General features: G+C 31.3%; 1 protein-coding gene across 1 annotated transcript; it reads left to right on the top strand.

The window, feature by feature from the left end:
- The first annotated feature begins 9,300 nt into the window (after positions 1-9,300).
- Positions 9,301-11,607, top strand: LOC107920767 (uncharacterized). The gene is made up of 5 exons (XM_016850614.2): positions 9,301-9,741; positions 9,840-9,910; positions 9,987-10,162; positions 10,821-10,929; positions 11,010-11,607. The coding sequence occupies exons 1-5, from the start codon at positions 9,486-9,488 to the stop codon at positions 11,304-11,306; spliced, it is 909 nt and encodes a 302-aa protein (XP_016706103.1). The 5' UTR covers positions 9,301-9,485; the 3' UTR covers positions 11,307-11,607.
- Positions 11,608-16,253: the final 4,646 nt, after the last annotated feature.

A 16,253-nucleotide genomic window follows, 5' to 3' on the forward strand; every position in this document is an offset into this window, starting at 1 on the left:
TGCTAGGGATCATTTGGAAACTTTAACAACCTAAGCTTAGGGCAAATCAGTGTATAATATATATATATATATATATATATATGTGGTTGATTCCAAAATATAGGTAGAGAGAATGTTGGGATTTCTTTTGGGTGGCATATAATCATCCCTAATAAATTATGTTTAACTTTAGACATTGGTTGATGAGGAAGATGATGAACAAAAAGTAGATAAAGTAATGAAAAAGGGGAAATAAATAAATTAAAATTTCTTTTAATAGCTTTGTAGAAATGATGGAATATTGGTTCATGTATTTGTGAAACTTTTTTTTTTGAAATTGACTTATATTTTGAAAATAAAAGTGAGAGTCGTCACCAATCCTTTTTATGAGGTGTGATCGGATCACGCCGTAATCCGATCGTTTTAATAAAAGGTTTAATTTACTAAAACAACAATCTTTGGCCTACAAAAATTCAGAAAACGGGTTCAGGAGTCGATTATGCACGAGGAAGGATTAGCACCCTTGTGACGCCCAAAATTGGTACCTAGTTGATTGCTTGATGTCTTAGTTTCGAGAATTAAAAATTTGAAGAGAATTTAAAACACGATCCCTTTTTGTATTAACCTAATTAAAGTAATTTTCGCAAAAAGGGCTTATCTCAAGTTAATCAATAAGAAAGGATCATGTCCCGTAAGTTAAGACACAATGCCTTAAATCCTCGAAAACGAGAACAAATGCCAAAACCTTATTTTTATTTATTTTAAAGTAGATATTCGACTATCTTGGTTTTAGAAATAAGCCATATTCCGTAAGTTAAGAACACAACTTTACTAATTCTAAAATAATGAACATTATTTTGGTTTTGAACATTTTATACGTTATATAAAACGAAGATAACCTCCTTTTTTTTTAATGATATGTATATTGTTTTTTTACAAAAATGAATGAATATGTTATGATATAATATACGAAATGATGATAGTAATGCAACTACAATAATAATGAGAATACAAATTTTATAATAATAATATCAATTTTATAATAATGGTACTAACCACAGCGTGGTTATTACTATATTAATAATATAAGTAAGTAAAATGATAATAACAAGGATAAAATAGAATAACATGTATAAATAAATAATATAGTAGTTTGGTAAAATAAAATAAAATGGCTACATGGGTAGGATATTAGAATGATAAAATATAAATAAATTAAGGAATATTATAATAATAATGTAATCATAATAATAAAATAGATAAGATTATTTAAAATAAAAATAAACGAAAGATGCATTATTAAAAAGACTATACATGAAAATACTAAAAATAAAATAAATAATAAAAAATAAAAATAATGAAGTAATAATGACAATATGACAAAAATGTACAAAAATGAACTATACGAATTTTAAAATAAAAGAGCAAGGTAATAATAAATAAATAAATAAATAAGCAAATAATAAAAAATCATGAAAGACTGAAATTACCATAATAAATAAATAAATAAATAATAATTTAATGAAAAGTTGAAATAAAATAAGTTAATAAGTTAATAAATGAATAAAAGAATAAAAAGGATTTAATTGTAACTTAAATGAAATTAAAAGGGTAAATCGGGATAAAATAAATAGTAAGGGGGCTAAACTGTAAATAAATAAATGAATAAATAAATAGAGGACTAAATAAAAATTTAAATGAAATTTAGGGGGACAAATTGTAAATTAAAAACTAATAAAATAAAAATAAGGATCAAAATAAAATGCACGAAAATAATCAGGGACCATACAGGCAATTATCCCAAACCCTAGGACACGTGTCATCCCCTAAGCGGGTCCACATTGATCCAGGGACTAAATTATGAACAAATTAAATTACAGGGAAGAAATAAAGTAATTAAGAAAGGAAAGGGACTAAATTGAAAGAAGCAGCAAAAGTAGAAGGGTCAAAGGCGCAAATAGACCCCTTTAAAAGAACAAGCGGATCCTAGGTCGGGTGGTTCAGGTCGGCCAAAACAACATCGTTTTAAGCACCCATCTCTAAAAATGGTCCAAGGACCAAAATGAAAATAAAATTAAGTGGCAAAATCACAAATAAAAAAATAAAATAGGACTAGATTGGAACAAGCCGCAAAAGAGGAAGGACCAAAGGCGCAAATAGACTATTTTTACAAAAATGTAGATCTAGAGGTGGGCGAGTCGGTTTTGCAGGTCAGTTCAAAAACAGTGCCGTTTTGGGGCATTTTAGAACCCTTTGAAATAACGTCGTTTTGATGCCCTATTTAAGTAAAAAAAACAAAAAAAAATCATTTGAAACAGTTTTTAAAAAAAACTTTGTTTTTCTTTTTTTTTTCTCTGAAAAGGGGTTGGGTTCGGCCATTAGACCCGTCGCAGTCATCGGCCATCGGCGACGGCGACTGTCGTCTTCGGTGGCCAGAAAACCTCAAAAAATCCTTTTTTTTTCTTTTTTTGTCCCCAATCTCGAAGGCACAGCCTTCTATTCACAAAAAAAAACCAAAAAAAACTTTCGATTTTTAATCGTTCTCGATGGGGATTCAGGCATACCCCGAGGGTTTAGCAGCCTTTTAGGCCAGAAGAGGCTTCGGCAAAAAAATAAAGGGACTTTCGTATTATATATATATAATACTAAATAAATAAATAAATATGCAAAAAAATAATACATTCAAAAAACTATTGTAATTTTTTTGATTCTGTGTTCCCTCATCTCTTTTTTTGATACATGTTTTTTTTGTGGCTTTATAGCTGAATGTTACATATTATTTTTATTTTTTTATTATTTTGTACTACTTTTTGCTATCTTTTCTTCCTTTTTCTTGCAGGCGGTGGTTGAAGATGACAGTGGCAGAGTAGTTGGTGGTGACAGGCACTAGGGTGCGACGGCGGCTCTAGGTTAGGATTTTGTTTTTTTTTTTTTTTTTCTGAAAATTGTTTAGGTCATGGGCCATTTGGGCTATTAGGGTTGGTTGTTGGACCATTGTAATGGACTTGGACTGTTATTTTTATTTTTATTTTGGTTTGGTTTGTAACACCCCTAACCCGTATCCGTCACCGAAATAAGGTTACAGAGCATTACCAGAATTTACAAGTCAAATACAGACATTTCATATAAATTCACATTCATATAAGAAATGAATTATAAATCAATCATATTGTCCCTTATAAGAGCCCTCGAGGCCCAAAATACACATTAGAAACAAATGGGGACTAAACCGGGTACTCAAAATTTTTTTCACAAAATATTAAAAATTTTCCAATATGCAAGGGACACATGCCCATATGGTCAAGCCGTGTGTCTCACACAGTCGAGAGACACACCCGTGTCTCAAGCTGTGTGGGCATTCGAAGTAGGGACACACGATTGTATCTTAGCCCGTGTCCAATTTAGGGTGCTCTCTGACTTGGGTCACACGGCCAAGCCACACGTCCGTGTGCTAGGCCGTGTGGATATTTTGAGCATTTTGTTTCTCAATTTTTAAGATGTAAGGGATACACGGCCAAACCACACGCCCATGTGCTTGATGACACACAGTTGAGACATATGCCCGTGTGGATGAAAATAGGTCATTTCTAAGGCCACTTTTCTCACTCAATTTGTCTTCCACCTACATTATGATTTTAACACATTCACAAACCAATATAAGTCATTCAAACCAATCCAAAACTAAGTCTTAAGCATGTCATATTTTCACATTATCTTATCATTCAAATTACCTTATTGATCAAAAGATATATTTGCTTACTTATATCAAACTTACTATCTCAACTTAATCATCAATATGCCTATAGACTATCCATTATTCAAACACACCAAACATATATCAAGCACGATAAGACCATACATATCTATACATCAAAATATGTTAATCACTAGCCATTCCAATGGCTAGTCACAACCACAACATTATCATGCCAACATTGGCTAATTAATCTATACATGCCAATATAACCAAAAATTAATTTACTATTTATATCGAAATGAGCTAATGGATAGTGTGATGTTGCTCCGACCAGCTTCCAACCTAATCAAGCTTCTGAATTACTATAAAACAGGAAAAATAAAACAGTGTAAGCTTTTAAACTTAGTAAGTTCGTATAATGGAAAATTAACTTACCATTCATTTACATTTAAGTTATGCATACAAAATGCATCCAAAGCAATTTGGCCAATACCCTAAACAAGTATCCTCAACAAACATGTTAGGCATGAATTTCATATGAATAACAAGTAACATGTATGAGCTCCTCAATTATCAAATTTCCATGTTCATAAACTTTCCACTTGTGTTCACATATCAATTCCATATATATCAAGTATATATATGGGTAATAATTCGTTAAAATTCATCTTAACTCATATCAGAACTTTACCCGTTGAACCATTTAAAATATCAATGGATACACAAGTAGTACAGACGAAGTGTACAAAATTGTAATCCGTCAATTCTTATAACATTCATCAATTCATGTTCGGGAATGCTCATACGAGCACATAAATAAGAAGCTCTCTCTTGAGCCATATAACGAGAAGCTTATGTGAGTCTTGTAACGAGAAGCTCATGTGAGCCTTGTAACGGGAAGCTCATTCGAGCTGTATAACAGGAAGCTCATAAGAGCCATAATCGGGAAATTCAAGCAAGCCAATATTGGGAAGCTCCAGAAAGCCAATTAATCGAGAAGCTCATAAAAGAGCTTTTAATCGGGAAGCTCTGAAGAGCCATATATCGGGGCGCTCATAAGAGCTGCGCTGTGTCCACAACACATGCAGGATCACAATCAATCGGGATGCTCCAAAGAGCTATTAACAATCATCGCCGGATATGTGATTAATTTCATATACTTGGAATTAGTACAATCACATTCATACAATTCAATTCAAACGTATAAATATACAATTTAGTTACACGAACTTACCTCGACAATGTTCGTGTACACAAAAGCTATTAATCCATTATTTTCTCTTTTCCCCGATCTACCTCTATATTTGATCTATTCGGATCTATACGAATGGATTTAACATCAATTTAATACAATTCATATTCAATTCAGTCCAATACACTTTTTGGAAAAATTACTATTTTGCCCTTATACTTTTGATTAATTTTGATTTCGTCCCTAGGCTCGGAAAATGAAATTCATGTAATTTAATACTCATTCCAAACCTAGCCGATTTTCACATGCAACAATATCAGCTTATTTCAAAAAATTTAGAATTTTTCCATAAATTTTACATCTTTTCAATTTAGTCCCTAAATCATAATTTCATCAAAATTCCCTTTACAAAAGTTGTTTATCTATCAGCAACCTTTCATTTTCTACCATAAAACTTCATAATTCAACTATATTCATCCATGGAAAAACCCTAGTACTTTGATAACTTTGCAAATTAATCCTCGAGATAGCTAGATTAAGCTATTACGATCTCGAAAATATAAAAATTACTAAAAATGGGACAAGAATACATACCTAATTAAGCCAAAATAGTTTGCTTGATCTCAAGACCCATAACTAGGGTTTCCATGTCTTTAATTTGGGAAAGATGATGAATATGATGATATTTTGTTATTTAATTAAATTGTCATCTTTAATTATTTCATCTTTCCAATTTCATCCTTTTTCTTTATTAAATTTTCCAAGGATGAATCATCATATTTATCTACTAACTCCTCTTAATGGTCTATTTGTCATATAAGGACCTCCAATTTTGAATTACATAACTATTTGATCCCTTTAGCTACTAGAATTCAACTTTTGCATGTTATGCAATTTGGTCATTTTATCAATTAAACATGTAATCGATAAAATGTAACGAAATTTTTATACGATATTCCCATAAAATAATATTAAAATAAAATTTCTTCTAAATTCGAATTTGTGGTCTCAAAACTACTATTCTGACTTCACTAAAAACGGGTTGTTATATGGTTTCTGTTTGGTTGGGCCTAGGGAAAAATTGGGCTTCTACAGCTGTCCCTCTTTGCTCATTTTCGTGTAATAAGAATGGAGTAAAGACTTTAAGAAAGACCAAATTTGTCTGGTCTTGCCGAATGTCGACTTCTTTGGTGCTCTTCTTTTTCAAGTAGTTTCATTCTAACCCACCGCAACTTCAGAGGTATAGGATTTGTAATTTCAATCTATTCCGCTACAACCTCAGGGAGATTAGATTTGTAGCTTTAATCTGCTCCACTGCAACTTCAGGAAGATAATATTTGTTATCTTCAATCTACTCCACTACAACTTTAGGGAAATAAGATTTGTAGCTTCAATATGCTCTACTGCAACTTTAGAGAGATAAGATTTGCTATCTTCAATTTGCTTCATTGCAATTTCAGAGAAATAAGATTTGTAATTTTAATATGCTACACTGCAACTTCAATGAGATAAGATTTATGGTTAACTAAACGTTAACGCATACTTATTTGAAATAAAAAAATTAGTAAAATCAAAGGATAAGAGTTTATCTAAATACAAAAAAAAACAAAAACAAAATATAAGAACTTTATTTGAGAAAAGTGAAATGTTTAGGTTTTTATTTAAAAAGAAAGAAGGAAAATAGCTATTTTTCAAAGGTGTCTTTTCTATGCTTAAAGATCTTGCCCAAAACCCTATCTAAAAATCACGCCTATTGGGCCGGATGGGCTCACTGGGGATGAAGATGTTTATTTCCCCACTACGTGGTGTTATTCTTCTTCTTCTCTGAATAAAATTATGTTTCCATTATAACTTTCATCCCTTTAATATACAATTTATCAAAATTTGGTTCTACTATATGAAGATCAAATTTAGTTATTAGTAAACACATTAACTTGAATTATTGATTTTTACTATTTTATTACATATAAAAAAATTAAAAAAAATAGATACACTAACTTTTCAATTTTGGTAATGCAATTATCAGAAAATAATATTGCAAAATTGTACACGTTTTACTGTTTTAGGGCCAATCTTATCCAGTTAATAGTGGGCTGATTTCCGAGTCTACTAGAAAAGCAAATTGGGCTCCAAGCTCAAAAATAACAGTTCAATATATGAAGTCGAGTTTTATAAGTAGAAGGGTTAATGGGCTGAGGCCCAAATCTAAAATATTTTCAGGCCCAATCTTGGCCATCTAGGCCTGACCAAATGGCCCATTTTACTGTTTGAAAAATGATAAAAATTATTTAAATTTAATTATAAAATATATAAATTTACTTTTGTATTTTTTTTTGTTATTTATAAATCTTCAAACGAGTCAACTCAAAATTAAAAAATACAAACTTAATTAGGCCAATCAAATCAATCAATCCATGAACACCCATAATACTCATAAAATATATTCATCGTGTAAGACTCATGTATAAAAAGTTATTATTATTATTATTATTTTTACAATTGAGGGTGACTACAATATAAATATTTATTCTTTTTAACCTAATATTTAAAACTATTTGAGAATAATATATTTTAATACACTCCATCGTCTCTTCGTAAAAAAATTTCTTATGCGTGTTTTAATAATAGAAACAAATGTTAAGGCTTGAAGATTATGTAAGAGGGGCTATTTTACTAAAGGGATCCAAAAAATTTTAATATTTATAAAAATGACCTAGATTTAAAAACGATCACCAAAATGACCTGAAATAAATAGTAGAATGGGGTTTTGGCTTGTCAATGGCCACCACCAACTCGTATTTTGGACCCATGATTGTCTGATAATTGTGTCAGGCTTTAAAAAATTAATTTTTTTTGGTTTTGGCCTGTCAATGGCCACCACCAACTCGTATTTTTTTTAAAATCGTATCAGACTAGTATACAAAAATACCAATATTTTTAAAAAAATTAATTATTCTATTTTTTAATATTAATTTAATTTCTCTCAAATAATTATTTGTTTGAATAAATTACTTTGAAATATTTAAAAAAATTCGAATACGTAATAGTACACAACAATTTTAATTTACATACACAATAAAATACAATCATTCTACAATATTAATATAAAAACAATATAAAATTCAAACAAAAATAATATGCACTATATTAAATTTAAATTCAAACAGATGGGTAAAATTAATACACGAAAATTTTAAATTCAAACTTTATATATTACAGATTAAATTAATTTACAGATACAAAAAAATAAGAAATTATAAGAAATTAATACACGAAAATATAAAAATGAAACCTTAAATCCTAAACAATTATATTAAATTTATAGATATAAAAAAAATACAAACATTGTTAAGAATCAATACAATTTATTTTCAATAATAGTTTCTTCACAATTAATCGTCTTCTAATTGAATCATGTCTACATTGCATCAGTACAGGATAATTGGATATCTGAAACGGTCAGCAAAATTAAAAAGAAACCTTTGCATGGAGACTCTACTAACCAGTTTTAACCACAACCTAGTTGCGGAATAAACACTATTGCACCATAGATAATGTTCATCTGCGTTGGACAACTCGATTAGCCATCTATGGTGCAAATAATCATTCAACCCTTAATGGCATAACCTTTAGGGTGGACATGACAGTATATAATTCAACTCCGTTAAAACATGACAGTATATAATTCAACCCCGAAATTCAGTTGTACACTACGAAAAACTCTCATCTACAAACCACTACAAAAAACTCATTTGATGATATACTACAAAACACTCTCATTTTGATGGCTCTCTCAATTTTTTTTCTTATTCCATTTGCACTATCAGAACCTAGACCACCCACTATATATAAGGTTTGGTGCCAGTCATTACAAGGCTAAAACAAAATTTTTTTAATACTAAGTTTGGTGCCAACCATTGACAGGCCAGTACCCATTTTTTTTAAAAACACGTACTCTGGTGTTGGCAAAATTTTTTTTTCTAAAACTTGTACTTTAGTGCCGGCCATTGACATGCCAGCACAAAAAAATTTACTTTTTTTTGGGTACTTGTGGTGGCCATTGACAGGCCAACACAAAAAATATTTGATTTTTTTTGTACTTGGTGGTGGCCATTGACAGGCCAACATTAAAAATATTTGATTTTTTTTGTACTTGGTGGTGGCCATTGACAGGCTAGCACAAAAAAAATTTGATTTTTTTTGTACTTAGTGGTGGTATTGACAGGAGAGCACCAAAATTTTTTTTAAATACTGGTATTTTTATATACCAATATGATACGATTTAAAAAAAATACGAGTTGGTGGTGGCTATTGACAGGCCAAAACCAAAAAAAATAATTTTTTAAAGCCTGACACAATTATCAGACAATCATGGGTCCAAAATACGACTTGGTGGTCGTCATTGAAAGGCCAAAACCCCATTCCACTGTTTATTTCAGATTATTTTGGTAATTATTTTTGAACCTGGGTCATTTTATAAATATTAAAATTTTTTGGGTTACTTTGGTAAAATAGCCTGTAAGAGGGGTTATGTTGGCATTGTCTTTAGAGCATTACAGTTAAAAGTGCTGTTATTAAGTGTAAGGCAGCTGAAGAGGGAGAGGGTAAAACAGAAGAATGAGCAATAGTAGAATTATATTTCGGTCTGTGTTACGAAGCTCTCGAAGGCCTTCCTTGGCCTTCGCCGCTTCATCCTTGTCTTCTGCAAGGTTCTCTCCTTTACCTCTCCCCACTGCCCTTAACCCTCCTCCTTTTGAACTAAAATCCATTTCCTCTTTCACTTCTTCCTTCACTCGCCGTCTATCCCACAACACAGCCTCCGTTCACAACAAAAACGAGAACCACCAACAGGAAGAAGAAGAACTGCATTTCTGTTTGTCCTTTTTTTCCTTTCTTCTGCTGTGCATACCAAGTGTTTGATCAAAGTTCTGTGTAAGTAACCGATTATTTTGAACTTCTTGGTTTGAGCAGTTGGAACTGCTGAAGATGATGGAGAATTCACAGATGAGTGGGAAGAAGAGGATGAAACCGTCGAGCCCAAGGTATGCATCGTTTCTATCTTATTGGATTTCTTTCCTTGCTTTTGATGACGGGTCTTTTTTTTTTTTATGAATGTAGGTTGGTGATGGAGGGGATGGTGGTGGAGTTGTATTGCAAGGTGTTCCTTGGGGTGAATCTGCTCTCTCTATAGCCCATGATGCACTAAAACTGTTTAGCGATGACATTAAGCTTTATGCTTTCAAGACTACACCTCGTGGATACATTTATGTCAGACTTGACAAATTGTCAGATGAGTAAGTATTCTTCCTTATGAATCGGTAACAAGCTGGAGAAACTGAAGCTTCTTTCAAGAACGTAACTAATAGCTGTCATTTGATTGTTGCTTTTATCTCTTATATTTGTTCTGGAAATGAAAGGCAAACAGCATCTCTGGTAGTGAATGATTTGAAGAATATATATCTTTGTGAGAATGAAATACATAGCTTTACGTTTACAAACTTTGGGAGGGGATGGGTTGCACAAGGCTTGAACTCCTATGGTGCCAATGTACAACAATCTTGCCACTCCAAAAGTGGCTACATCTGCAGTGTTTCATTTTAATAATTTGTTCGATTTCAGTAATTAAGATTTCCTTTAATTCATTGCTTTTTACTATTTGTTGTTGGAAGCAGAATGTAAGTAGCAAATGAAGTAACCTAGTAGTCTAATTTTTTGTGCTTGACCCAACTCATTTGGTATCTGATGAAGAAAGAAGGAAAAATGGGAACACACTTGGAAAAAGGTTGAATTTTCTCCCTTTTTTTTTCTCTTGAAAAGTAGAAAACTTCCAGAGGTATTATGCAGTCATCTTGTGATGGATAATCTTTCGATGTGTGTATGTATGTAGCTTGGCACTTGAAAGTTGAATCTCTGGGGTTTATAATATTAAAAGACCAATGCTCCTTTCATCAGATATGGTTGTCCCAGCATGGAGGAACTGCAGAGCTATAGTCAAGAATATAAGAAAAGATTAGATGAAGCTGGACAACGAAGAGAAATACCAGATGATTTGGCTCTTCAGGTAATAAGTAGCTAGTTCTTTCGTGCTGAGTCTCAGATATGTCTATATTCCGCATCCTAAAACCATGTTTTGTTTTGAAGGTATCATCTCCTGGTGCAGAGAGAATACTAAAAGTACCAGATGATTTAGATCGGTTCAAAGACATGGCTATGAGAGTTTGTTATATTGAAGACGCTGGGTCTAATTATACTGAAAAGAGTGGAGTCTTCTTACTAGATTTGGTCGAGGAAGAGAACTGTGTATGGAAGTTGGCAGAGGTGAAGGAGAACAGGGACCCCAACAGCAAGGGTAGACCATTTAGTCGTAAACAAAAGGATTGGAGATTAAAACTGCCTTTTGACAAGCATAAGATGATAATGCTGTACCTCGAATACTAAACAAACAACAGATGACAACTTTGAAGGTATGAAGACTTCCTTGGCAGTCTTCTTAGTAAGGTTTCTATATGTAAAACAACAGTTTTGGTAATTTCGGTATCTTCCACATAGAACCTTTGCAAGCTTATATTGTATCTTAACGGTAACTATCAGCAATTACATTGGATCACTTTCTTTGTTCCCAATTTTAAAGTAGTCTCTTGGAGTAGCTGAGAGGCTTGTTTTCTTTTGAAGATTATCATTAAACCGAGATTTATTGTTTTGGAGCAATTATCATGAACCTTAAATGTTCTAAGCCTCATTACATTTGTAGCGATTTACATGTTACTTGGTTACTTAATCACTTCTTCAAGCAGAGAAAAGAAACCTATTGCAGTCTTATAGAGGAGGTTAAAAACCACCAAGATCGATAAACATACTCCGGGTATGCACTATATTGTTCCGATTTTCCTTTTTCTTTGAGTATCTATGCCTGTGACCATGTTTGACGTATGTTTAGACACGGATATAGAGATACACAGGGATGATTCTTTAAAGATCTCTTAGCACATGAAGACTTGGAAAAAAAACTGTATACTTCTGCCGGACATAGATTTTGTATTCGAGTCCGAGTCCGAGTAGCACCATGTGGATATGATGAATAATGAAAAGATTACATATATCTAACTAAAGAAGCATGTTAGTTGCGAGGAGAATACATCAATCTTTTGGGCAGGCTCCTAAGCTACCATCAAGATAGATAAGTGGACCACACACTTTGCGAGGGGATTGTCCTTTGTTTTTTTTTTTTTTTGTCCTCTCATGTGATTCAGACATTTTATGCATTAATTGACAGATGCAAAGATTAGGTTTATTTGAATGCAAATAACTTTGGTTACGTCATCATAAAGTTGTAGAAATATCAACTCCAATATTTCTATGGCATAAAAATATATATTGGTATTTAAAAGTAAATTTTTAGTAGTCAAGTCCATTGGATAATTAGGTTTGAATTTTTATAATTGTGAAGCTATTAAATACAAATTGATAGAAATGTTTATCTTTGTCAGATTTTAGAGTCAATTTGATAAAAAATAATTTATAAATATTATTGATAATTATGAATTTTTCATAATATTAAAATGTATAACTTGTTTCACATTGTTAAAATATCAAATAGTTTGAGTGGTTGTAATTAATTTCCTCTAAAGTTTTGTGATTAATGGTTGTTGATGAGGGAAAAAAGGCATTTTGAATTCAACAAATAAGAGACCAAGTTTTAAAACCATGTCTGTAATGACACAAACTTGGAAGACAAGATAATATTTTATAAGACTACTTTGCTTGTTTGCTGACATCAGTTTTCCCCGAGTTTCATAAAACAAAATTTGTTATGAGACTTATTTTATTGTTGGATTCTTTTTAATAATTTCATAATATTATTTTTAAAAATTAAATAATTATAATTTTAAAATATCGGTGAGAAACGAATAATTACTATTGCTCTACACTTGTTTTTCAGAAGAAAAAAAAAACCTGTCTTAACTTGTCATGAATTTAAATGTAAAATCAAACAGAATTTTTGAGAGAATTATATGCCGAATCTATAAAATATTACAAGTTGTGAAATCTAAAATTCCCAGTTGAATTACGTATAGAAGAATCCAGAATGCAAGATATTCGTTTTGGTGGATTAATTTGAAATTAAAAAAAGGATTTGTTCCAATAATATACAATTTCATTATTTATTTATTTTAATTGTGACACATAAAAAATAATACAATTTTGAACAAGAGACAAAGTTTTTGAATGATAGGAGCCGTGCAATAATCAACCCAACACAAGAAAAAGACGTAAAATGTTGGTCTATAATTATTTGGTTGAAGATGTTGATATTGCACCAAAATAGCTTGGCATTGTATCCAATAATTAACATAGCATTGGTGAAAGAATATAATATTTGAATTGTATTACATGTTTTTGCTTTAGCCAACATCAATAATTATGTGTTTTTAAAACTGGAACCAATAATTTAGCAATAAAAGAAAGAGAGAAGGGGGAATGTAGCACGTATCAGTTCAAGCATAATTTTATGAGCAATGTTTGGGTGTTGGGAAGCATTCAAATCTTCATCCAAATTTACTATATTTAGCCTTCATTTTATCATTTATTTATATCATTCATTGTTGTAATGACCCAAATTCAAGGTTATCGGAATAGTGGTTTCGTAACCACAAATCTGATTTAAAGAGAAATTTATTTTAATATTTTTGCATGAATATTGGTATGATGAGAAAATCGTATGAAAAAAGAAATTATTGAAGAAATTGAGTAAAAATAAGGTATCGACACCTCAATCTCGTAAAACCGAGTCAAAAATATTTTTATAAATATTTATGAAGTGTTAGTAATATGGTATTAAAATTTTGTTAGAAAATTTTAATGTTTGGGTAGTCAATTAAGTGAAAAGGACTAATTTGAAAAAAAGTGTAAAAGTTACTAGAAGGATCAAATAGCTCAATTGTTAAATGAGGAGGGACATAAATTGAAAATAACCCCAAAATGAGATATTTTTGGGCGGCATAAGCTGAGAAAAATCAGGAGAATTGAAGAAGGTAAAATTGGAATATTGCAAAATTTGCTTTAAAGTTAGGACTAAAGTGGAATTATCTAGATTTCTCTTTATTTTTCTGCATTCTCATCAGCCACAAACATCCTAAGGGTTTCTTCAAGCTGGTTTTTCATAATTTTTGCACCAAGTGAGTTAATACTTGCCTTTTTCTTGTAAGTTTTGTGTTTCTAAGATTTTTACAACTAGGTCCTATTACTAAATTCATTAGTTTTTGATTTTATGAATGAATTTGAAAGTTTCTATGAATATGTGCTGGAATTTTATGATGAAATAGTATGAAATTGAGGCTTTAATCTGTTTATGAGATGATTTTATTAGGTAATTTCAATAGAAATTGATTTGTAGGACCTAATTCTGAAAAAGTTTGGAATTAAAGTCTAGTACTAAAATTCTGATTTCCAAAGCTTATAAAGTAGTTTAAAGTGATGGGATGAAGTTTTAATTGAGAAAAATCAGCTCAATTGAGAGGTCAATTGAAGAGGTTAATTGAGTAGGGATGAAATTATCATTTATTGAAAGTTTAGGGAAAAATGGTAATTAACATCATACACTAAAACAGTTTTGGACAGCAGCAGTAGTCTAAATTTTAAAAATCACCAAAAATTGTAGAGATCGAATTTGAGTATGAATAAAATATAAAATTAAAGCTTATTGAGTCTAGTTTCTCATAGAAGAAACAGTTTAATCAATGGAATTGTAAATCATGAGATATAATAGATTTTGCAAGACAAGGTCAGAATGAATTCGGGTTCCCCTATTCTGACTTTGTAAAATCATTAAAAATTGTAAAAAAAATTATTATGAGTTATAATTTATATATTTAGAATCCTTAATGATTCTATTTTCATAAGAAACAAACGAAAACATCATCCAAATTCTGTACAATGAGATAAATAATTTTTAGTGAAGAGGGGTCGGAACTATCAAACAGTGAAATAGGGGAAACTTTAAAGAATCAACTGTACTTTTTGGCTAAATAAAAAATTCTGAAAATTTTATGGTAAGAAGATATGTGAGTCTAGTTTTAGGGAAAATTAACGGATCTTAATTTGGAGTTCCGTAGCTCAAGATATAAATAATTTAGTGACTGTGACTCAGTGAGACAGCTTTGAATGCACTATAAATAATAATGGAATTATAGAGAATGTTACATATGAACATGAAATGTATTAGATTAATGATTAAATTTATTTATTTAGATCCAGAAAATTTAAAAACGAAGCTAGATCGAGGAAAAGAAAAAGTTCGGGATTCGTAGATTTTTGTTTATGAACAAGTGTCGAGGTAAGTTCGTGTAACTTGAATTATATTCTTAAATGCCTGAAATGTTTGTTATTGATGTGAATATGATTTGAATGTTCATTATATGAAAATTGATGAAACATTGATATATTTGATAAAAAGGGGAAGAAATCCCGGTTGAATGGAAGGAAAATTCGATGGATCTCTAAAAAGGAATTGACGGTAAAAAGGATCTAGCCCGGATGGGTGATCCTATCCTAATATAGCCCTCCCGAAGAATATGTGGAAAATGGATTTAGCCCGGACGGGAAATCCGAATTAGGGTTTGAATTTAGTCTGGACTGGTAATTCAGATCCAAGCTCATTAGAGTAATTGTCGTTCAAGGGATTTAGCCTGGATTGGTAATCTCGACAATACTCTATAAGTTTATATTACAGGGGATTTAGCTTGGACTGGTAATCCCACTGTAAGGATGAGGCTCGCAGGAGTGTACTCTCTGAAATGGAAATGTGCGCACATGAATATGAATTGACGGACCCGAATTTGTACACTAAAGTGTACCTCTGAAAATTCATCGAAATTTCGAGAAATTCAACGGGATAAATATAGAAAAATAACAAGGAAATGGAAACCATGGAATTGATGAGCTCATCAATCATGATATATATTATTGATACATGGAAATTATTGGGCTAATTTGAATGTTGAGTTTGTGCATGATAGGGGAATAATGTATTGAATGGATGTATGAATGTTTATTGCATTGTATTGAAAATATTAGGTAAGTATAATTCTTGTTACATGAGCTTACTAAGCACAAAGTGCTTACCCTGTTTTCTTTTCCCCTGTTTTGTAGTGTTAAGAGCTCAGAGGTCGGATTTGGTCAGAGACCCATCACACTATCAACCTCAAGATCTCGGTATATACTTTATTTTGGAAATCAATGGCATGTATAAGCTAGTAAAGTAGATGCTAATGTGAAATGAATGTATAGTTAGCCATTGGTATGGCTAACAAATTTTGGTTTTGGTACATGATGAGATTATCTTATGAATATGATAAATCTATCTTGAAAATATATTGAAATGGATTG

This window comes from Gossypium hirsutum, chromosome D13, assembly GCF_007990345.1.
Source record: "Gossypium hirsutum isolate 1008001.06 chromosome D13, Gossypium_hirsutum_v2.1, whole genome shotgun sequence".
NCBI classification, from domain to species: Eukaryota; Viridiplantae; Streptophyta; class Magnoliopsida; order Malvales; family Malvaceae; genus Gossypium; species Gossypium hirsutum.